This window comes from Anser cygnoides, chromosome 21, assembly GCF_040182565.1.
Source record: "Anser cygnoides isolate HZ-2024a breed goose chromosome 21, Taihu_goose_T2T_genome, whole genome shotgun sequence".
Classification (NCBI taxonomy): domain Eukaryota; kingdom Metazoa; phylum Chordata; class Aves; order Anseriformes; family Anatidae; genus Anser; species Anser cygnoides.
In genome coordinates, this window is record NC_089893.1 from 8,857,735 (window position 1) to 8,881,606 (window position 23,872).

General features: G+C 52.3%; 1 protein-coding gene across 4 annotated transcripts in view; it reads left to right on the top strand.

The window, feature by feature from the left end:
- The first annotated feature begins 9,514 nt into the window (after positions 1–9,514).
- Positions 9,515–23,872, top strand: part of KIRREL3 (kirre like nephrin family adhesion molecule 3) — a 317,031-nt gene continuing 302,673 nt past the window's right edge. For 3 of the 4 annotated variants that reach the window (XM_066981245.1, XM_066981246.1, XM_066981247.1), the window contains exon 1: positions 9,517–9,721. In XM_066981245.1, the coding sequence (XP_066837346.1) occupies positions 9,661–9,721 (61 nt within the window). In that variant the 5' untranslated portion in view covers positions 9,517–9,660. Of the gene's footprint in view, positions 9,722–23,872 lie in introns of all 4 variants that reach the window. The other variant, XM_066981248.1, reaches the window with a different exon arrangement.

Genomic DNA, 23,872 nt, shown 5'->3' on the forward strand with positions numbered 1-23,872 from the left:
GTTTTAACCGCTATTTGTGCTCACAGTCAGGAAGCCCCTGCCTTGCTCCTCATAAACCTTTGCTGGAGTGAATTGCGCCGATGTCCCTGCCGTTACTGATCCTGCAGTAACATCTCGCACGACCCGCAGGACTCAGGGACTTTTGCACAAGCACCCTGGCTCTCTGCGGACACTTACCCACTTGAAAATGTCACTTCTTTTCACCGATTCATAGATATTCAGGCCTGGGGGGCTGTTTGGTGAGCGTGGCTGACCTCCAGACCTGAGCAATGCTATCGGAGAGCCAGGGTTTGTTTTTCTATTCCCTTGCTCTCCCATTAGCACCCAGCCGTGGCACCACTACACTTAGCCTAGGTACATAATAGCTGGTTGTCACTGGCACTCACATGCCTAGGTGACAGGTGCCCTAGCCATAACATGGCTTACTATGATGATTATTGCTATCATTGCTATGATTATCATATTATTTTATATTGCCTAGATGGCTCAGCCAAGGTCAGAGCTGCGGGAGGTGCTGTAGAAATTGTGGAAAAGGGAGAACCGTGATGGGGGGGGCTGAAACTAGGCAGTTGGGCAGAGAGGAAGGCTGGCAGGGACAAGGTGCTGTGGCTGGGCAGGGGAAGGGGAGCAGCAGCTCAGCTTGAATTAGGTTGTGCCAAACTCTGTCGGAGGCAGACCTCATCTGAAGGCGGGCAGGACCGGGGAGATTTGCAAGGAAAGGTGGCTCTGCAGTGGTGCCAGCACTTTCTGCAAGTGGAGAAGCTGTTGGTGGCTCAAGGACATGGGTGTGGAGGAACCCAGGGTTCATATTTAAGGGCAGTTATGGTCTTTTTGCCACATTCATTCTTGGTAAGTGGTAATCCCCCCTCAGCCTGTGCTGCAGCCTGCCCCTGTGCTTCTTGCAAGCTGTGCACTTGGCTGCACACAGCCGGCTGCAGGGGCACAGGAGCTGTGGTGCCATGGGGGTGTCACTATGGGGCCCTGGGGCTTACTTGGATGCAACCAGCCCCAGTGATCCCCCCTTTTTCTGCCCTCCCTCCCTTCTCCCCCCCCGCCCCAGGCATCACAGGTGGCCAAGAGGAGCCACTGGGCTGTTGTGTGGCATTATCACAGGGCAACCGGGGAGGGAAGATGCTACCAGCCCATCAAAAAAAATATACCCCGGGTAGAAAATCTCCCTTTCCTAAGGGGCTCTCGAGGGTGTGACCCTTCTCCTGGTGGATTTTGGGCCCAAACCTCCACAATACACCTAGGAGTCCACATCAGCTGGGACGATCGCAGGCTGGCACCGGGAGAGGAGCTCAGCGGCAGCTTGGGGCTGTCCTCAGCAGGTCTCTGGGCAAAGCCCATGGGACAAGCCCCCCAGCACCAGCAGGGGCTGCATCGGGCCCTACCCACAACCAGTGTAATCAGTGCGCGCTCCTCACCGTCTGCCAAATCCTCCTCCTGTCCTGCATCTTCTCCCCCTCTCACCACTCCTCCCGTTCTTCCACCCAGAGAGCTACAAGCTTGGAGCACTTTAAAAGTCAAGGGGATTCAATTAAACACCAGAGGTTTTATTATTTTCTTGTATTTTCCTCCTCCGTCACCCCTGGCATCTTTCACACAGTGTCTCCAAACACTTTGCTGGGGGAGAGGAAGGCAGAGCAAAGCCCTTTAGCAGAGCCAGGCATCCCGGCAGCTCAGAGGAACACCACAAAGCAGCGAACACGCAAGGAAAGCAGCTGGAACAACACGTGGGCTCCCCGCAGCTCCCAAACCAGGGCTGGAAAAGCCTGGGGGCACCTCGGGAAAGAAGACCTCTCCCCTTTAGCATCACCCAGCACTGCATCCCCTCTCCACGCTGTGTGCCCCAGCCCGCGGAGCATCCCTGCCAACCTGAGGCTGCTGCCGCTGGGTTTCGGCGGATTCATGATTCACGACGGGGCTTTTGCTGCTGGGAGGTTGCCGATTTGGGTGCTTTTATGTCAGCGAACACTCATTCCTGTGAGTGATTCCTTTCAGCAACGCCAGGCACTGAATCACTGGTCTGTGATCCTGTAAAATTAACATGCCCTGCTATAAATAACCGCTCTCTAATGGGCTGTCATTTGATGGCTTTTGGAAAGGCTCAGCTCGTGCGAGCAAAAGTTTTAATGACTGTAATTGAAATTAGATGAAACCCATCAATGTTGGGCTTTCTGTGACCCATGCTAGGACAAAATCTATCATGCATCAGGGAGAAATTACACCTCCTGGGACATGCCCGGCACGACGAAGCCCGTGTAACTCCGTCAGTGCGCTCTGCAGGCGCAGCCAGTGCTTGTTTTCGGCACAGCGCACTCGCAGCATTTTCACTACCTCTGCAGCAGGGTGGGAGGTGGCAGAGAGCTGGTGGGGCCAGGATGCACCACCTGCTTTTGGGAGCACCTTGCAGGATGCTCAGGGCCAGACCCTCGAGGTTTAATTTCCAAGGGGTGCGTTTTGGCTGTGCCCAGCCAGCCCATGCTGCTGCCCTCCAAATCGAGCACAATCAGAGCCCAGATGCAATTCATTTTACACACAGCTCGCTGTTTTGTTTCTTGTTTCTCCTCCTGTTCACACCCCAAAGGGAGGTGGGCTCCTGGGGGCTGCAAACCGCACGCATCCATCCCCAGCGCGCACTGAGCCCCCGGGAGCGACCAGCGGGGATGGGATAATAAGTCCCCCCGTGCAGTGCACGTGCTCCTGGCACGTAACAAAACATCCCCTCTCTGGAGACAAGGGCAGGCACGGGGCAAATTAAGAGATGCCCGAGTGCCCCCAGAGTGCTGGGATGCCCTTGCTGCAAGAAGCCTTGGGACGTGCGGTGCTGCTGATAATGAGACGTCTGGGAAGGGCGGGTTCTGTGGGCTTCGGCTTTCTTCCTAAGGGCCAGACAGGAGGAAAAGATGATAAAATGGGCTTTTTTTTTTTTTTTTTTTTTTTTTTTTTCCCCTAATAGGCCCCAGCAATTTTCAGGCACGCAGAGACATACCGAGCACCGCTTACCTTTCATTACACAGGGAAGGAGGCTGAAGGCACAGCGGGGAGGTGAAGGGGAACATACTCAGAGCACAACTAGAGTGATTGCTGCAGGAGTTTTGCAGCAAAAGGACCCAGCAAATGTTAGCTACATCGCCCAGCAAGGATCCTGCAGTGCTCCCAGGGAAACTGAGGCACGGTGTGGGTTGGCTGGCAGTCCTACAGCACAACAGGTGGAGGTGACCTTCAGGGGAAGGAAACCTTGGCAGCGTGGCCCCAAAACCTCCATGTTTAAGAGGAAACAAAGGACCCTTGATGCTTTTCACCTAAAGAAAAAAATAAAATATCAAAGTGGGGGCAAATATTTTCCAAAGTCACAAGAAAACACAAAAACTCAAAATAGAGAAGTGGCTCTGGGCTATCAGAGTGAACTGCTTGGTTGGCCTCCAACAAAGTGTATTTTGAATTTAGCAGTTGCAGAAGAATTTTGAAAAGGATTGGTTAACATTCCCCATAAGAGACAATGTTTTTATTTCAAAATTGCCAGCAAACCAAAAAATTCATTTTCTTCTATCTCTATTTGTAAGTGAATATTCACTGGGATATTTGATAGCTGTAATTTACTCTTCAAGCTGTGTAATTAGCCACCTCAATCAAATAGCATCATTTCTATCTTTGCTCAAAGAATAACTGTTCCACTGGAAAACAGACGCCTTTCCTTGACTCGAGCAAATCCCAGGGACGAGCTGAATTTTCACTTGCTCTCCGCAGCCAACTTCTCCTTTCACTCGCTTGCTCACGGGGTTTGAAAGCTGCCTGGAACAAAAGCTGGGGCTGAATATTGCCTCAGGACTCTTGCTCTAAACACGGCTCATCCTCCTGTGACAGCAGCCCCTGTGGAGGGGTGGGAGGGAGGAATTTGAGGCTGTTGGGGTGAAAGTTTTTTCCCCTATCCTGTTCTTTGGGGGATTTGTGGCGTGGGATGAGACAGGGAAGGAGGTGCAAGGGTTACCTAGAGGTTCTCCTTTTTGCATCTGAAAGCACTGCAGAACAATCATTTTTTCAATAATATATGTTTTGGACCTCATTTCAAACAAAGAAATAATTTCCCCAGAAAGTGAGGAGCCGGAAAGCCTCACGGGCCCATTTTCCTCTCCTTTGCACGCCTCGCCTTGTCGTTTATGCCTGGGCGTAAAACCCTGCTCAGGCTGATTCCTCTGCTTGTCTCGTTTTGAATTTCAGGATGCTGCCGGACCCAGGTACCAGCGCTGCAATCCGGGCACGTTATTTACCGGCAGCGCTTATCTGAGGCAGGTCCCAGGAGATTCAGCAGGGCTGGGAGCTGCAGCTGCAGCCTCCCCGCTGCCGGCCGCACTAAAACAGCGAAGGCAAAGAGGGAAATTGCCTTGTAAAGACTGCAAGGACTTTGGCTTTCTTCTTTTGCTGGAGCTCTTAAATTCAAGGCTGGCTTTAGAGCCCCAGTCCTGGTTTTGTTCCTGGCAGACTTGAAAGACAGAACTTTTCTTTCCTATTCTTCTTAGCAAAACAATCCCTTGTTAACATAAAAAGGTTAATCCTTGTGCTGCAGCCAGGAAGCCACACTTTCTCGAAGCCCTAAATAATATCATTCCCTTGCCACATTTATAAGGTGCTGTGTTCTTCTTTTTTTTTTTTTTTTCCTCTCTTTGCATTGAAAAAAATTGAAATCGTGTAATCTTGAGATAAATATAACAGCGTGGAAGCTTCCCATTCTTCTCCAATCTGATTGCAGTGGCAGCAAAAGGACATGGGCCTAATTAAGTGCCAATCAAGCAAAAATGGGATTCATTGTTTTTATACAAATGTTCCGTTTAACTCTTTGCAACTCATTCATTTTCAGGGGATTTTTTTGTACATCCGCCAGTCTTCTCTATAGCCACAAAGTCCAGGCCAGGTTTCTGAAAGAGCTTGTGGGATGAAAACAGCACAAAAGGATGTTAAAAGCCATAACTGGCACAGAGGACGGGGTCTGCCTGTGTCCAGCACTCCGCTGAATAGTTTCCTTGGCATCCTGCTGCAGGCAGCTCCTCTCCTGCAGACCGCGGGAGGAGCTGTGGAGCTCCCGGCTGGCCCCAAGGCCCTGCTGAGCTGGGAATTTTTATGGGGCCTGGGAAAGGTCGGGATCGGATGGGAACCTCCGAGCAAGTGCCCTGTGTCCGTCACCAACAGGCATCTGGACGACACCTTGCTCCAGAGGTTCGAGGGGCCAAACTGCCCAGGGCAAAACCTGGCCCCATTCCTCTTATAACAGCCCACAGCCTGACACAGAGCTGATTCCCCAAAAAAATGGGCACATCTGGACACAGGAGCTGAAAATTTCATGGAACAGGTTTGCTTAAAGGATTTCTGGTGCTCGCTGTGCCTGTTCAGATCACAGAGTGTGCACATGGTGCCAATCACCGTGGGGGCCCTGGATGCACCAAGTGCATTTTCACCCCGGAGCTTGGGAGCAATGCCCGTTTGTTGAATATAAACCCCTCTGCAGAGCCCCACAGCCCCCTGCTTCCAGAAACAGGCTGAGATGCATTCAGACTATCCATGCACAAAATTGCAGTGGCTCAACTCAGCTATTTTAACCTTGCATCGCGGGGACCGTTGACATAAAAGCAGACAGCCGGCTGAATGCAAAGCACGACATTAAAATAACTTAGCATTAAACAACCTGCACAAAAGGCTGCATCAAAGTGTTGTGAGGATGGTTGGGGGACCGAACTTGATTATGGTAGGCAAACCTAACAAGGCACCCACAGGACAGGATATTTGGCCATGTTTGCAGCTGTAATCGAAGCCGCCTATCTTTTCCCCATGAAACAAAAATGTCATCGAAATGCTTTTATTTTTTGCATTTAACCCCCAAAGCCTCAGCACCTTTCTCCCCCCCGGCTGTTGGCAGGGCCTGCCTTCCTCTCCCCGGGCTGTTCCTGGACCTGCTGTACAAGAGCTTTATCAAGTGCCACAAGCAGAGATTTTTGGCAGCTGTCCACACGGCAGGGAGAGAAAGAAGTAGGTGGCAAAAAGAGCCCGGGCACTGCCCCTTATCTACGTCCCCAGCCCCCTGCTAGGTTGGTTTCAAGGAGGGTCCATGGGGGTCCGTGGGAAGGGACTGGCACCTTCTGGATGGGGTCACCCATAAAACCGGAGCTGCATGCGGTGCCAGAATGCCGCGAACACCCCTCGAGCCCCGGGGGATTGCAGAGCCAGGGGCTTTGAGGAGGTGGCTGCCCTCTGATGCATCCCTACAGCATCTCTCAGTCCCAAAACATGTGGTGCAGGAGCTGTGAAGCCCCCCAAATCGTGACAAAGGCTGTGCATTGCTCCAGGAGCTGTTATCTGGATGACTGCTCCCTTCTCCATCCCACCATCCCAATAAGTTAGCTTGGTAACTATTCGCCAGAACATGCTTCAAAGCCTTTCCCCTGCAAACGAGCAAGAAACATGAGCAGCACTGTGCGGGGGGGGGACACTGAGGCAGCGTGAGGTGGCCACCGGAAAAGCTCGCAGCAGAGCAGGGAAAGCCTCCGAGTCCCGGTCAGTGTTTTAACAGCAGGACCATGCACAGACTTCACTTGCCATGTGTATGTTTAAAATGCAAGGAAAAGACTGTATAAAGCAGGGAAATGTGTGATTATTTCCCTCCCCCCACTCTCTTCCAGGTGCTTGGCTTAGCGTTGTAATACCCAAGAATGAAATCCATCTGAGTTGCTGTTGTCCTGCTGTTTAAAACTCCACTTTCTGTCAATATTGCTTCATTTTTATCAAGTTGCTTGCGTGTTTTATATTATTCTCCCTCCTTTTTTTTTTTTTTTTTCCATTTTGCTGCAGCATTTCAGAACATTTTGTTTCTTGCACTTCTCGGTAAATAGCCTGGAAGTAAGAGAGTCAAAGGCATGTGAAAAGTATTTGCTTTCATTGTTGCGATGTTTCATATCTACTGCACTTTTCAATGTGGAATACCGGTGGAAAAAAAAAAAAATTAAAAAAAAAGAGGAAAAAAAACACGCCTGGTTTGTCCCCTTTGACTTTCAGAATTCAAAAGAAGGCAGATCAGCTGCCCTGCCCGGTTTCTAGGATTGCTTTTTGAAGTTAGACATTGCACGGGGCAGGTTGCAGCGACAGAGGGGAGGACGCCCTCGTGGCCCCACCACAACGAGGTCTGGAAGAAGGGTGATGCAAAGGGACCGAGCGCGGGGCTCTGATGCAGACGTAAACCTCTCCCACAGATGAGGTTGGGTTTGTTCAGCCCCAGCTTACCAGTTCACCCAAAGGCCTTCACCCCTCTACAGTTCATTTCCTCGTGGAAAGCACAGCAGATCTAAATGAGGTACCCAAGAAGAGCCTTGAAATGATCCGTCTGCATGTGGTTTTGTCTCCTGCAGCCACACATGGAGGCAACCACCCGCCGGCAGCCATCCGCTCCAAGGTGCGGCCGGAGGGCACCAGCCCTTTTTCTGCTCCAGCAAACCAAAATTATGTCAGAAGCCTGATTTTTACATGCACGGTACAACTGCCTAGTCCTCTAAATCAAATTTGACTACCAATGTAGTCAAAACCGCAGAGATAATCAGTTAATAAAACTTCGCACTTACATGCTACTTTCATTCAAGGATTTAAAGCCCTTTGCAAAGGTCAGTATTACAATGATGAGAATTTTCCAGCTGAAATGTTTTCACTGGGGAGGAAATAAAAAGAAAACTATTCTCTTTTCCTAGAAGTTAAAAATTCAGCTGTTTTTAATGCAGACAAGAAATAATATTCTTTGTGGAAAGGGAAAGAAAAAGAAATTGCCATGAAAACGTTAATGGAGTTCTGAAGCTTCGCAGTGAAGTCCTACATGCGTAGCAGCCTTAATACGCATTACTACCCGTAGTCTGCAAGCAAACAACATTTTGCAGATTAAACTAAAACACAACAGGAAAGCCCGAGAATTATTTAGAAATCTAATTCCCACTGAAATCAGGCATTGAGCATTTTAGCCTGTAATTCAACGTGCATTTAAATCAGCACTGCTGCCAGAAAAACACAACACCGCCGCCACTCCCCAGCCCTGCCTGACACCTCGTGTGGCACACACAGAAACGTCTTGGTGGCCACAACCACTGCCAAAATCCGTGCCAGGGTGGGAGCTTGAAGGGACCTGTCCCAGGCAAGTTGGGGAATAGTGAAAATGCACCCCAGGGTACCACCGGCCCTGTTAGCCCCAGGGGAAGATGCAGGCACACAATGGCTGCAAGCCCCCCTCCCCGCTTCTGCATCTTTCTCAAAGCAGTTGGCAGGTACGCAGGCAGGGAGGGATGGGAAAAGCAGCGTGCATGTACAAAAATCAAATAGGCTTTACTTCTTAGATTTTATTTTGAATTATTTATTATCAAAGAAACAAAACCACCATCATTTCCAGGGTGACTGCATCCCCCCACAGAGAGCAAAGCATGCACACACGAGGCTGAGACCCCACAGCTTCAATCAGTAAATCCCAGGTCTGCGCTGCTCCCAAAGCAGTTTTAACCCGGTTTAGCCTGTTAACACAGGCGTGCTTTGGAAAGTTATCCCCATTTAGCACAGGTAGCCACAAAGCCAGGCTCCATCTGAGACAGGCACTCGCAGAAGCTCCAGACGCAGCACGAAGAGCTGTGCCAGCCCCCTTTGAAGTTCACCTTTCAGCACAGCAGTAAGTAATTAGAGTCCACAGCTGTAATTACTTTCTAACGCTCATTTCTCTAATTGCGCTCAGCTGCCCACATGCCCCTTTCGGACTTGGAGATGGAGGCATGGGGTGCCCCAGCTGTGCGAAGCGTGGTGGTAAGAAATGCTTTTATTTATTTTGATTTTCTGTCCCTAAACTCTCGCTGGGTAAAAATTTAGCTATTAAAAAAAAAAAAAAAAAAAAAAGAGGCCGAAAGATGAAAAGCGGTCGTTTAAAAGACAAGGCAGCAGTCCCGTGTGCCCTTCCTGGAAGATCCCCCCCCCAGCACGTGTGAGCGGACGGGCAGAGGAGGTCCCCTGGGGGAGGGGATAGGGATTTTTGGTCTCCCCCAGGGCACGATTTGAGGGGGGCAGCTCAGTGTAGCCCCCCCAAACACACCTGGAGGAGCACGGGCTGCCCTGTAGGGGGGTGGAGGGGCGCTGAGGGGCAGCCCCCTTGAAGTTAAAGGATTCGGGGGGGGGGGGGGGGGGGGCACAGAGCTGCGCGCATCGCTGCTCCCTTATTGTGCTGCAGAAATACCTGCGCCCGCCTCCGCATAATCCCACCACCACCTCAACTTTGCAGCCACCGCGATTTAATTGAATTTAATTTTATTGGATGGAGGGGGGAGGGGGGGGGGGATTTACGTTCCCCCCCTCCCCCCCCCCCCCTTCCCTCCACCAAAGCCGGAGCCTGGAAGGGGGTGGGCGAGCCCGGGCTGCGCGCAAGTTACTCCCCCTCGCCCCATCCATCCCTCCATCCATCCCTCCCTCCCTCCCCGAGCCGGGCCACTCAAGGCAGCGCTGCCGGGGGAGGAGCTGGGGGGGGGGCGGCGGCGGCAGCGATGGAGCCGGGCGAGCGGAGCCGGCGGGCGGCGGCGGCGGCCTGAGCCCCCCGCCGGCGGCGACAGCGGCAGCAGCGGGGCCCCCCTACCCCCGGCGCCGAGCCCACCCTGAGGAATGAGCGCTTTCCAGGCAGACCTCCTCCTCCTCCTGCTCGCCTGCTTCCTCCTCAGCCACGGTAGGAGCCGGCGCCGCACTTTAGTTTCCGAGCCCCCCCTCCTCGGTCCCCCTGCGCCCCCCGGGTGCGTTTGGTGCTCGGCGCCCGGGGGGAGGACGGAGGGGGGGGGAGGGTGGTTGGGGGGTTGCGGAGTTTTTTGTGTGTGTGGTTTTTTTTTTTTTGCATGCATCCATGCCTTAAAAAAATATATCTTTAGCATGCAAATGAGTTATTTCTGCTCCAGCTCCGCTAATTAGATCGTGGTTGTGTGTAAACACGGCATTGCTCAGCAACAGCCCCCCTGTTTCCACCCCCCCACCCCCCCGTTGGCGATGCTGGGGTGTGGGGGGCGATGCTGGGGGCTTTGGGGGCAGCAGGGGCCGGCTGCAGCCCGGGATTGCCGCTGGCTGCAGGGCTGGGGAGCGCTTTGCTCCTGGGGGGGGGGACAGTTGCTGTGAAAGCAGCCAGCCGAGAAGGGGGAACCCCTGCGACTTTATTTTTTTGGGGGCGTTGGGGGGGGGGGGTGCATCGAGCTCCCACCTCCCCGGCAGCACAGGAGCGGGGAAGGAGCTCGGGAATCTGCAGGAATTTCCCCGGTAACTTTGCTGCCGGCTTGTCCTCTCCCCAAGAAGAAGGGTTTTGGGGGCCGTTTGGGCAGCTGTATCCGCTGTGCTGCTGCGTGCCTGTCCCTGGGCGATCCGTCACCTGTGGAGGACGCGGAGCTACAGCCAGAGCCGAGCTCCTTTCTGTCTGCTGCTCATCCCTTCGCCGTGCTGGAGCCAAATGCCATCTGTGGCACGCTGCCGTGGTCCCCAAGCCAGGGCTGCTTTTGTCAGGGTACGGTTTGGGGTTGCTTTAAAAAAGAAAAAAAAAAAAAAAAAAAAACCCACACAGCTAGTCCATCTGTTGATTAAATGAAGGATAAAACTTTTGGAGAGAGTGGAGCTTCTCAGCGGGCAGCTGGTTTTTTGCTCAGCCAGACACTGCTGCTGAACATTTCCCACCATACGCTGCGTTCCCCCCTGTTCGCTGGGCAGGGACGCCGTGTTTAGAGGTGGCTGCACTTCTGCTTGTCCTTACTGCTTCTCTTCCTTGGCTTGGTTGCGATGCTGAGCTCTTGCTCTGCCCTCCCTTCCCCTTTTCTCTTTCCCTCTCTCTGCTTGTACTAATATTCCTTCAGGGAGAAAGCTGTGTTTGCATTCGCCTTTGCTTCTGCACAAAAGAAACCCACTGTGTCTTCCATGTAGATTTCTGGCTGAACAAATTTGAACTCTCCCTGGTACAGCAGGGCAGCAGCAGGTCCGGGGATAGAAGCAATTTGGAAGCTTATGCCTGGCCTTCTTGTTTCTCTCCCTGTTCCCCTGAATAACTCAACTCCCTGCAGGTCAAATGGCAGTTTGCTAGCAGAGCCGAAGAAGTTTGTCTGAGATCCAGCGGGGATTTGTTTCTGTTTTTCTCCCCCTCCCTTTCCCTTCTGCAGCCGTTATTTTTAATAAGGGCTAATGCACTTTTTAATAGTGCTTGTGTTCGAAAGCTGCCTCGGCTCTGCTGCGCGTAGCTGGAGCTCAGTTGATTTGTCTCCCCGTCTGCACCGTCAGGAGCATGCATCTGGTACCTTGCTTATTCATGCCGGCTTACGAGGCAGGGAGACGGTGCCTTGGCGAGCGTTTCAGGCTGTTTGCTCCTGCAGGAAGAACCGAGTGCATCTCTGAGGAGTTGCTTCTTGCAGTACATGAGAAGGGGGCTGTCGGCAGCCTTGTGGTTTTTCCCTTTGGGGTGAAGCCATGCAAAGGATCCCCAACAGGATTAAATGCAAAAGATTCCTTAAACCACATGGTTCTTTGGGGAAAGGGTGGCCTGGATGTAGGAACGGAAGCTTATTTTGTAGCATATGTTGTGTTTGCCTCCCCTGGTGTGTCCTGATGTGGCGCTTGCTTTTGGGGGGCAACAGGGCTTGTAGCAGCGGGGGCTGCAGGAGGGGATGCGATGTGTGCATCCAGAGGGTGGCTGTGCCCTGCTCTGGAGGGAGCTGGTGGGCCAAAACTCACTTGAAGGAATAATTAAAATGGCTTGACCCTGCCAATAAAGAGTTTCAGTGGCTCCTTTCTGTGAGCAAGGGGTAGGCAGGGCTGCATTTGCTTGCCTGGAAAAGCAAAGTGGCTTACAGGGATTTGCCATAATAAGGCAGGCAGGACTTACAATCCTCTGAGCCAAGGGCAGCCTGGATGGGAGGATGATCTCTGTAGAAAACCTCTCGCAGGATCCATGGTCCAGACACTAGCTTAAAGAAACCCAACAACCTCCCTTACACCAAAGCCCCTCTGTGAGAAGGGCATTTTCCTTCACCAAATCTGTGCCCTTGGGTTCGTACTTCACGGGCCCTGTGCCTTCTTGTGGCACGCCGGCTTCCTGCTGTTTCAGCCCTGCAGGCAGAAACTTGGGCTGGTGCTGAGCTCACAGGGAGGGTGCTGGGGGCTCCCTGCCCTGTGCCGTTGCAGCCGGGCTCTGAGCACGAGCATCGGTCAGGGCGGAGGAACTCCTGCAGCTGGCTTCTGTGCCTCTCTTGAGGTGACGCAGGAAGAACCAAGTGCCTTTCCTGGACCTTCTGGTGTTTTTCATCCTTGCACGTGGTCTGAAGCAGCCTGATTTCTTTCTCTGAAAGTTGCCAGCTTGGGGTTTTCCCACAGGGCTGTCTTTCCCTCGGTGCTACCTGCTCTTCTGCCTGGTCCCCAGGACCCGTGCCTGGAGCACATCTTTGGTGCAAAGCGAGATGAAGTCGCAGCAGGACTTTCCTCCTGCTGGGACAAGACGTGTGGTGCCCCTTCTTCTGTGAGATGAAATCGCTGCTGCCATGAAGCCAGCTGCCCTTACCTCTGGCTGGTGAATCGCTTGCCCTCCTGGTGCTCCGGCCTCATCCAAACTGGGTGAGGCTGGAAGCCACTGGGTGGGGAAAGTGGCCTGGCTGTGAGGGCTGGGGGAAGGAGCAGCCCTGAAGACACACACACAGCTGCCACCTCCTCTTGCTGCCCTGCATTGTAATAACCTAGATGAATTTGGCAGGATCTGAAATTTATCTTGGATGGGAATATTCCTGCCTGTCTAGGAAACTCTTTCCAAAGACATGTTTGCTTTCCCTCAGGGCGATGAAGACCAAGCTCTCTGGGTGTTGCAGGGTAAGATTTCCTCCACCACAGATCGCTTGGTTCTTTCATAAAATAAATTCCTGGCAATCAAACCAGGATCTTCTGTCAGAGGGACCCGTTATTTGCAGCAGTAGCTCAGCTTCCTAGTGGCTTTAGTGGCTTGTCACCAGGCCCCAGGTGAGAAAGGCAGAGTTAAGCTGATGAGTGAAACCAGACCGATCCCACCCACCACCAGCACCTGGGGCCAGGGGAGCCTGAGGAAGGTTTCAGGGGACAAAAATGCCAGCCTGCGGGGAGGTGGGTGCGTGTGCAAGGGCTGGTGACTGCTCCCCACTGAGCCTGGAGAGTGCAAGGGGCACCTGGGGCTCTTCTGCCTTCAGCAACCGTGGGCCAAAGCAGAGCCTGCTAATGAGAAGCGAAGAAGTCTGTGGTGGCAATCCCTCCTTAAAGTTGATTCCCCTGCCCTGCAGAGAGCAGGGTAAGTTTGCAAGGGAAACGCCTCAGCCCATTTCTGAAACCCAGCAGGTGAATCTCCACTCTGGGGGGCTGGTAGGGAAGCATACGGGTGGTACTGAAGTGCCATCCAGGTGGTTCTGTCCTGGGGGAACAGTGCAGGATTGCCTCCTCCGATGTCTATTTTAACACAGTTTAATTCGTGCATGCTTCCTCATTTGACTTCTGTACCTCCTGCAGCGAGATTCACAGGCAGACCGCAGCCACCTTTGCTCAGGCTGGCTTTCTTGCAAGGTTTCAGAGATTTGAAAAGCCCACGAGGGAGGAGCCGTGCCTTTGTTCAGGTGCCCTTTGCCAGAGGGAGGAAAGCGAGGAGAAACACCTGCCCTGATGCTAACACTGCATCCCCGACCGCCTTCCCCTTCTGAGGTGGCGTGGACGTCTCAGGGCAGTTTGCACACCTTGCACAGCACATTTTGGGCAGGTGGCGGCCAGTTCGGGGCTTTCCTGTCCTTTTACAGGGACACCAGTCAGAGCAGGAGCGTGTGCTGAAAGGCCTGACAGGTTACCAGCGCTGCGTGTCACCAGCTCCCAGGCTCTCTGTAGTCGGACTGCATATGTTAGAATAAAAAGGCTTAATGCTCTTCCTTCTTTTGTAGCCGTAAATAAAGGGGAGAGGCTGACGTGCACCTTAGGTTGTGAGTTGGCTGAGGATCAAGGTCTTTGAATAAACTGTTTTCTTACAAGCAGACTGTGAGGGAGAGCGTGGCTCACTTCAAACCTCTGATTTAATGATCAGTTTTGTAAGTTTGTGCCGTGCTCCTGGCATTCAGCTCCTCAGCATGCTGGGTGGAGGGGCCGGATGAAATTGCGGCTGGAGAACTGGCTTTACATCGCTTCCCAGCTCCTTCCAGTAGGATTTAACAGCTTTTCTCTCTCCTTTATTTTTGTTAACTTATTTTTAAGACCAGCGAATTTATAACAACAATTGATGAAGGCCTTAATTTAGCTTCTGTTCAGGAGCAACGCCAGTCTTCCCATGACTTCATTGGGTGCTGCTTCTGGACAGAGAGACACGGAACAGCAGTGACTGTGCGCAAGCTTATTTTATAAATCAATAGGTAGTGAAACAAATTGGTTGTAAATCAGTCTCCAGCTTTTTTGCTGGGATTTGAAGCAGTTGGGGAAGCTGCAAGTTTTTAAGGTGGTCTGCCCTGCCTTGGGGCTGGCAGGGGTCCCGGCTCCTGCAGGGGGGTTTGAGTCCATGGCCCGTGGGATTACCTTCAAACATGCCAGGAAAAGCACAGGACTTCTTTTGGCTGGGGAGAAACTAAGTTCAAAGACTGAGATGCTGCTTCCAGGTAAGGGTTGAACAGCAGGATTCTGACATGCACCCAGAACTCGAGCGTTTCTGTTCCCCTGCTTCACTGCACCCTGGGGCATGCCTCTGCTCCAGGCTACTGGGAGAGGGAAGAGGAGAACCTCCACTTCTGATCTGTGGGTCGTGGTGGGACAGAGTTAGCACTGGGTTCTGGTCTTGGAAACGGTGGCCTGCCAGCTGGATATGCCTTTTGAGTGTGGTCAGGCTGGTTGTTTGCTGCATTGCTGGTGGGACCCAGATCGTGTTTGCCTCTCCCTGGAGGCAGTAGCAGCCTCCAAAGTGGACCAGGAGGAGCTGTAGGTCACTGGGCTGTTACATGGCTCTTCCTCTTACTGTGCTGCATTAAGCAGCTGAACGCCGAAATAATCTTTGAGCTGTACCTCTGGCAGCGGGCTCTAGGCTCCTGCCTCTTTTTGTCACATGCTATGCAAGTAGGAGGTGGAACACTTGCATTGTTAAATTCAGATGCCAACTTCAGGATGAGATCTTGTCTTAGTGTGTTCGTTCAACGCCCCCACTTGCAATGGAAGCTACAGCAAGCTTTTGGTCTGTACCGTTTGGGGCTCTCGTGGTGGAGCAGGATATAATTGTTTTTGAGGGCTCTGCCATAACTGCTGTTCGTTAACCATTGATGCAAGCACATCGGACTTTCAACTAGGATAGTAGATGCTGTCTTTTTTTTCCAATTACATTGTGCTTGGTGGAATTGCTGCACAGGTTTGATATGTATGTGGTCAGCTCGTGGATAATTCACCTCTGGGTACTCGTGAGTTCACGTTCTTGGGCCCGTTGTTGTCATTTTCAGTATGGCACGTGGCACTGCCATGTCGTGTACGCCTTGTCTGGGTGTGCCAGGGTCTGGCTGGATGCTACAGCACCTAAGGACTAAAAATTTCAGGTGCTCTTTGGGTGAACAACCCTGTCTTTGTGAGAGGGGAAATACACAAAAAGTTCAGTAATTTTTTTTGGAAGTGTGCCACTGAGCAGGACACATGCTGTGAGCTACAGGAACCTTGCTAATTACAGATTAAATGTGCACTGAGGGTGGAAGGGATAAAGTTTCTTAAACTTACTGTCGGATGAAGGATCAAAGCTCTGTGCTATGGGTCCAGTATTGCTTTATTTTCCCCCAGGCAGGGAGTGAGTGGGAGAAGCCATTGGGTTTGTAGTCCCACCTTATGTTTTGGGTAGGTATTCATGTGTTAATATTGCCTAACTCGTTAAAAGATGAGAGAGAAGATGCTTCTCCTTCTCAGGCTTTACCCTGCCCCCCTCCACTAGCATAAATGAGTATTCAAGCTGTATGCTGCCAGTCAGTAAATGTCAATATTGGATAAGTGTTTCCTTTATATCACTGCAATTTAGCATAAGCTGCTTGGAAACAAATGTCTTCCATAAGCATGAGGTGTTTCAGTAAGTACACAGTCAACATTACTATGAGGATTAAATAAATGTCAGCCCCACTTGTGTGCTCTGCAACAAGTTAAGACAGCCAAACTTGCGTAATGGCCGGTGTGGCAGCGACAACAGGAGGGAATTCACACGCCTCTGCTGCGAGCCTGGGCTGGAAGGAGCCGCGTTGCGTGACGGTACCTGGGTGCCCAGGGGATAGAGATGGGGGCTGCGGATCCCCCTTCCAGCTGGGGATGTGACGGCATGGGGAGCTAGGGGATGCATGAGATGTCTTCCCTCCAGGCTAGCAGGTCTGCTCTGGAAAGAGCCTTTCTTTGACGCTGGCTGGCAGCCCGCAGCAGAAAACTTGGTTTGGCCGATGTTGGCTCGGGCAGGTGGAGATGCTGGCGCAGCACGTGTACCCCAGTGCAGATGTGCCCAGGCACCAGCGCCCAGATGAATCTGCCTCTGCCATTTCCAGTGCAAACTGGGAGCTGCTTGGCTGCCATTTGCTGTCACTGGGAAGTGGGGCTGAGAGCTGAGGCTTGGCTGTTGTCTGCTTTGCAGGGGGGAATGTGTTGTGCTTTGAGCACCGCCTGTAAGCTCCACACTTGCCTATGGCTGAAGGCTTCCCAAAGCTGCTGTGGTGCGGGCCATCATTAGTCCGTGCTGGCAAGGCTTAGGCATGTGAAGATAGATGAGGGGAGATGGTAACCTCTGGCTGCTCTACCTTCAGCTGCAATAGTTTCTCTCTGCCAAGCAGGCAAGGGGACCTGGCTGCTTTAAAGGGAACTAAATCCAGCCAGCACATTAAGGTGCTGCTTCATTGTCAGCAGAAGCTCAAATCCTTTTCTCAAGCTGCTCGTGCAAGAAGCCCTGCTCTTTACCAGTTCTCCCTTTGCATCTCCACTAGTCACCCGGAGATGTCACTGGATGCTGACTTAGTGGGTCTGTGGCAAGCTTTGTGCCTTCTGCCAGCGGGGAGAGAAAATGTGGGAGCACGGTGGGGGGCTGAGCTGGACAAGTCTCCATCCCCAGCAGTGCAGAACTGCTGCTTTCTCCCCAGCTGGCAAGTAGCTGACTACAGTTGCTTGTTCCCAGCTGCATGAGAATAACTGGAGACAAAATCGTTAGCAGCCAGATGAGCCTTATCAGCTCCTCTAGTGCCTCTCTGCCTCCGGTCCGTGTGGGCTTGCTACCCTGTGGAGTGTGTATTTTAATGGCTGGCCGTTGTTGTTCCAGGTGACTTGAGCAGAGATCGCAGTCGTGTCCTAGGAGCCCCTGTGAGCAGTCGGAGGCTTTGCTGCTGGTCCATGGAGCTGTGTCTAACTGCGGCTCTCGCCTCGCTAGGCTGCGCGTTTATAGCGCTGAAGAAGCAGCTCGTGGACGTGTGGGGTGTCTTAAATTCAGACCGCGGGCAGGGAGCACTGGGGGTCCGCAGGGGTAGGAGTGCCCAAGTATTTAGAATACCAAAGCAGGTCACCTGGCAGAGCTGATGCAGTTTGTATCCTCACTTTTTCGGTTCAGCCTGGCGGTGGCAGCAGCAGCGCTTGCATGGAGCCATGCAGCCAGCTCCGACCTGCCAGCGCCGGGCTCCTTTGGAGAGGCACAAGGAGACCTGGTGGGTCCAACAAGCCTGTGTCTGGCACCCCGGTCCCTTCCCCGTCCTGGGCTGCAGGGATGCTGCTGGGGATGCGGTGGGAGAAGAGCATTGGTCGCCCCCTAGCACGGTTGGACATGTCTCCTATCAATCCCTAAGGAATAGGGCAGATCGTGGGGTGACCCTCGCAGGGAGCAGCACGTAGCAGTGGTGGAGGTGCCTTCACCTTGCTCAAAAAGCAGAAGGGGTGAGGGTGTAGGAAGGGAGTGAGGGGCTGTGCCAGACCCACCAGCGACAATTGTGCCCAAGCCTGGTGGCATGGCAGACGGAGGTGACAAACAGCCCACGCACAGTGGGGGGTGAGGGGGCACGGGGCGACCTCCTGCAGTGAGCAGATGCCATCGCTGGTCAGCGGTGCCTTGCTGGGTGGCTTTTTACTCTTTTACTCTTTTCCATGAGCTAATCTCAGGGTGAGGTTTAACACTCCTCTCTCCTTCTGGCTGTGTCTTTAATAAGCTGGGAGTGACAGGGCTGCCCCCCCCCCCCCATCCCTCCCCAAGTGCTGAAGAAACAGCACCAACAGATGCTAAAATTAGGCACAGCTGTTTGCAGTGTTTTGTCCTCCTGATCACAGTCTGACACTGTCTATGCTTATTCCTCGTCTTGTCCAGAGACTGGAAAGGTTTAAGATATCAAAGCTTTGAGTGGCTGTAAATTAACTCCTTGTGCCTAAGCTGAAGCCTGCCTTACTGGCAGAGGGTAGATTTCTTGTGATTTCCTTTATTTGTACTCATAATAATGGAAATTGCCTGGTAACCTCAAGATAGGCATATTCTGTCAGTACTTGAGAGGCAGTACTGGCAAGGTTTTCCCTTTCTCACAAGCTTCCCCAAGGGAAATATCTTCAGCCCTGCTGTCCCTCAGCCTTGACTTGCACAAACCCAGTTCCCGAGTGCAGCCGGGATAACTGCGGCAGCCCATCGCAGGCTGCGGGTGCCCAAAGCTGTCCTCATCGAGCACCGCATCGGGGACACCGTGCTCTGCTCCCGCCTTGGAGAGGTGGAGGATTTACCACGTGCTTTTGCTTGGTTGGTATGCGGAGGTCAAGTCTGTACGTTGGTCGGTGGGGTGGGTGCCTACCCCATGTGGTTTCTGGGGTGGGTTTCTCCTGTAGGTGAATGTAGGAGTCTTTTTCTTTGTTTTTGAAAGAGATGATGGCTGTCTGTGTTGCCTGCTGCCCCTTGGAAAATGTTCCTTCCCCTTCGCTTGGGTTGCAGCGTAGGGGCTTAGTGTCAATGGTGCTGAGATGTACGCTTCAGAAAGGGCAGGAGGGGGAAACTTCATGGGAGAGCAGAAGGGCCTTTTTCTGTCAAGCCCAGCGCAGTGTAAATGTCACCTGCTGACAGATCTGTGATGATAGCGGCAGCAGCAGTACTGCTGGGCTGAGCGCGAGTTGGGGTCTTGCTTGGTGTTGTAAGTCTGAGGGATTATTTTTTTTTTTTTTTTGGTTCTTGCGTCTATCTCCTGCAGCAGGAACAGTTTCTGAAGATTCTTCTTGCTCCGGTCATACTTAAAATGATAATATTGGTTTAAGATCGACACTTGTGATAAGCTAGGGAACACGGTGCCCCTTGAAGTCTTCAAAGCCCCCTTCCATCAAATGGGCTGGGTAGAGAGGCAAATGGCAGGGCGCTCGCGTTGCCACGCTTTGGATGCAAGCCTCCTCCTGAGGTTGTTTCCCTTTGAATAGCGAACACCTCTCACCTTCCCCTTCTTCTCTGGGAGCTGCCGACTGCGTCAAGGTGGTGTCTGCTTCGCTCGTGCAGCTTCTTGTGTAGTATCAGTGATCTCCCAAATCTGCCTTTTTTTCCCCCACTTTCTGTGGTGGAAGCAAACCAGAAGGGGGACCTGATGACCAGGCGAAGCAGTTTTTTTCTGGGAGCAAGTAGGGGAAGAGTGTAAAACATATCCGTTTGCTCAAGAGAGAAGTGCCCTGTGCATGTGCCATATGGCTGGATGCTCTCTGATGAGGTCTGTGCATCGGTGCTTGTAGGGAACTCTTCATCCACCACCTTGATTTCTCTGCAGCAGGGAGGTTTCCTTCTACGGTTTGGCTTTCTCCCAGGCATGCACAGAAATCCATGTAGTGCTTGTAACCTGTGCAAGTTGCTGCTGACTTGAGCGGATCAGAGTTGCTGTCCCAGTGGAAGCTTCTCATTCGAAATCAGGAAGAAAAGCTGAAGTTTCTGAAACTTGCTGTCGAACAGGAGATGTCCAAGAATTGTGGATTGGAAACTTTGAGGTGGACTTGTCAAAATATTGCGCTTTGATATTTGCAGTCTTAACACTGAGCTTGGCAAGGTGCTTTTCAGTGCACTGACTGTTGCGAGTGCCACTTGTCTGATGGGTGAAGGGGAGTGGGAAGCTGTTGAAGAAGCTATTTGACTGACGATTCCTGGCCACCCTTCCCTGGGGTTTGGAAATAGGATGGATATAAATCTCTTCTTGCCTTTGGACCTGCCCGATGAACCCACCATGATAGCTTGCACGGCATGCTGAGTTGTCACAGCACGCGTAATGCTAGGACAGTGTTAACCTGATCTGTAAAGCATCTTGTGTAGGTTCAGTGCAGTTAGGTGTTGGCTTGACACAGCTGATTTCCCTTGGTCTGTTTGTGTGCTTTTCTACCCATGCTCTGTGCGCCAGCAGGACGTCGTGTACCTGTACGGGCCCTACTTGGTCCTCACCAAAAGCCCCTTAAAATCTGCTTGTAATTGTTAGAAAATATGGAAATATTAAAAAGGCGCCAATGATATTCGTCTGGCCCTGGTGCATTGAGCAGGTAAAGACAGGACCTTAAGAGGCAATTGAAGAGATTGATGGGCAGTAATGGGCGTAATAGTAATTTTTGTCCTGTGTTTTTAATAGTGATTGACGACAAACGCAGCTGGAGCCCCCGTGTGGAGACCAAGAGATGCAGTTAAATTACAGAGGCTTAGCTTAATGAGGCCATGTAATAAAAATGAGGCATAATGAGCAAAGTCTAATAGTACTATTATGCTTGGGAGTGCTCTGGCTGAGAGCTGAGAAGGCAGCAGGGATGCTCTTTTGGGCAGGAAAGGCTTTGGCTGGATGAAGATGAGGCTGGGAACATTCGGGAGACTTGGAAAAAAAATGTTGGCTAGCCACGTCCCCACCTGCTTACCAGTGGAGGTGGGATGAATGAGCAGGTAGATGCCAGTCTGGGCTACGTGGGGTTTGATCCCTTTTTGTGTGGCTTTGGGCAAGCCTCTGCTGCTCTGGGTTTTAGTCACTTTATGCAGCCCCATGGACGTCCACGTGGGCATCGTGGCTACACAGACCAAATCACGAGGGGTTCGGGTTTTGTGGCAAGAAGGGAAAGCAACGAGGCAGGATACTGGGAGCTGGCAGGCAGGCTCCAAGGCTCAGCAGGGCTGCGGCGGGCTGGCACACCAGCACCTTGGTGCAGGGGCTTGGTGCTGCAGCTTGCGTTGGCTGGATCGGGCCCTTCGGGGGGCGGAGGTGGGAGGCGGATTAGCGTCTGCAGAACAGTTACGTCCCCGCTGCTGTTAAATGTAGTTAAACTTGAGCGACTTCTAATCTAATAATGAAAGGAAGAGAAATAAGTGTTCTCAGTGATGCATGCCCCTCACAGTAAGTACTAATTGAAAACAGATATTTACTTTAAAATGAAAATGTAATACGATAAATGGTGGGCTGAGAATTTCGCGCACGTAGGAGGGAGAAGCGAGCGCAAGCAGACTCCCATCTGCTCTGCCCAAGCTGTGGGGCCGACGAGGAGCACAATTTCCCACACCATGGGGTCAGTGGGTCAGGAAGCCCAGAGAAAGAGCCCGAGGCTTGTGTTAGAGCAGAGCTCAGAGCTGTAACCTGCTGAAATTGGGGTGCGTTTGGGTTCTCGTCTGACCTTGGACTGCAGAGGACCTTCCAAGCTGCACTGCTGTTCCTCCTCCTACACTTTGCAGATTTTTTTCTATATGAAGCTCTTGGGGAAGATGTTAAGCCTTTTAAGACTGGGGAAGCATCATCTCCCTTGATGCTAGCATCATGGGGATGGGCAGTGGTGATGGCCTTCCCAGTGATCTGTGCTGCTTCAGACCCACCTCCCTCCCCTGGCTCGTAGCCCTTTCTTGGTAGGAGAGGTGGGAGGTGCTGGGGAGGTGCTGCTGCCTTTTTGGGTGCTGCTGGAGCAGGGTGAGATGCATCTCCAGACCCCTCAGGCCAGCACGAATGGGCCCTGGTCCCTTGGACAGACCAATTGGCTGGGAGTGCCCTGCTGGAGCGTTGCTGAAGCCTTGCTTCTTGGGCTCTGTTTGTCCACACACCTCCTGTCCCCTGCAGCTCGTCTCTAGCAAGGCGTTGCTCCACCAGCTGAAGCCAGAGAAGCACTGCTTTTTAAAGCAGTTCATAGGCAAAGTTCAGCGCTGCGTGACCAGTGGCCATTAAAGGATGGGCCCTGACAAAAGCCCTCCCCAGCGCTGTAATCTTTGGAGGGAAGCAGTCTGGACCTAATCCCTTCATGCAGAGCTTCCGCTCGTTTCTTCATATGGGTGCATTTGTATAATTTGCATTCTGCACTCTGATCATATGCATAGAATTCAAATTGAAATGGGGGCTTGAATACATTTGCATGCTAATGAGGCACTGGCTTTATTTATTTATTTGGAGCCCTCTCAGGCAGGCAGCAGCATGCTGGGAAGCAACTTGTGCAGCTCCATCAATGACAGCAGCACGAAGACCCTCACTTTTCCCCAAAGCCGACTTTCTCCCGTGCTGGTCCCTGCTCCAGCAGCACTTGGCTCAGCCCTCGTGAACCCTTTGCGCTGTCCATCGAGACCAAAGGCTGTAAGGTGTCACCTTAACTAGCCAGAAGTGCCTCTGAGAGCACACTGGTGCCAGCTGGGAGCAGGCACCGATGTGCCATGAGGTGAAGCCGTGTCGGAGCCGCTTGTAGGCAGCAGCAACCACTTGATGCTGGCTGTGGCTCCGTGGGCAGAATGAGCAGAGCTTGCCCCCCTCCTCCTCTCCTTGACCCTGCAGTAGTGCTCGGGGGGGTGGGGGCACTGCTGGCCTCAGCTACCTGCTGCCCTCGGGGTGCTGCACATGGGCTTTGCTGGTGATGCCCCATCAGTCCTGCTCTCCTGCCATGTGGAGCTGCTCTGGTTCGCCCGTGCTCTTCTCCCACGATGAGAGCATTTTGGCCTCCGTCAAAGGCAGCAGTAGAGGAGAAAGTTTAGAAATCTTGAGAAACTGTCAGGTAGAGAAGGGGAAGCAGAGGGCGAGGGGAAAACGGGTTCCCCAAACTACGTGCCATTACTGGGGAGGAAAAGCCCACACCAAAGCCCAGCTGCTTTGTTGAATCGCAGCCCCACGTTCCTCTGCGTTCCCCTTCCATGCCGCTCTCTGCAGCAGATGCACCCACTGTAGAAACTGAGTGCTCAGCCTTCCCGTGCCAGCTCTCCCTCCCCAGCTGACTTCTGCTGCAGCTGAGTTTACTGCTGGCGTGCTGAAAAACGGCCAAGCGAGGGCATCAGAAGTGGCAGGAGGAATTGGGTCACATTGTGCTGCCCCAGGAGAGCGAGCTTCTCTCCGAGCAGTCTGGCATCCAGTTATTATTGTACGGGGGATGTTAGAGGTTGATAAGGGAGCTGTTCTTACTGCCAGTGGGGCTTATTTGGGGCTTATTGTATGTTCCAGTTTATATTTTAATATAGTCAAAGGTGACTTACAACTTTAATATTAATTTTAAAACCGATTGCTCGAGTTTATCTACATGAAACCAGATTAATCTCAGCCTTCCTTGATCCTGCTGGTAGCTTTTCTCCCCTGGCTCGAGACACATGTGGCTTGTGTTGCACCAACAAAAGACGAGGACGAAGATGTTTGCGTGGTGATAAATAATTGTCACAGGGTCTGCTTTTCTTCCAGACAAATCTCTGCTCTGAGAGCTTAACAATGGCATCAGTGGGAGCTCTTGCTTTTGTATGAGGTTTTCTGCCTCGGCTTGTGGAGCGGGGCTGTGCCAAACAATGTCCGGCTTTGTGCTTCCCATAGAAACCTCATTTTGTTGTTGTTTCTCCCTGCTTTTGCAGGCTCTCCATATTACAGTTCCTCTGTGCCGTACTGTGCCACCTGCATCATAATTTCTCACGCGTTCTCTG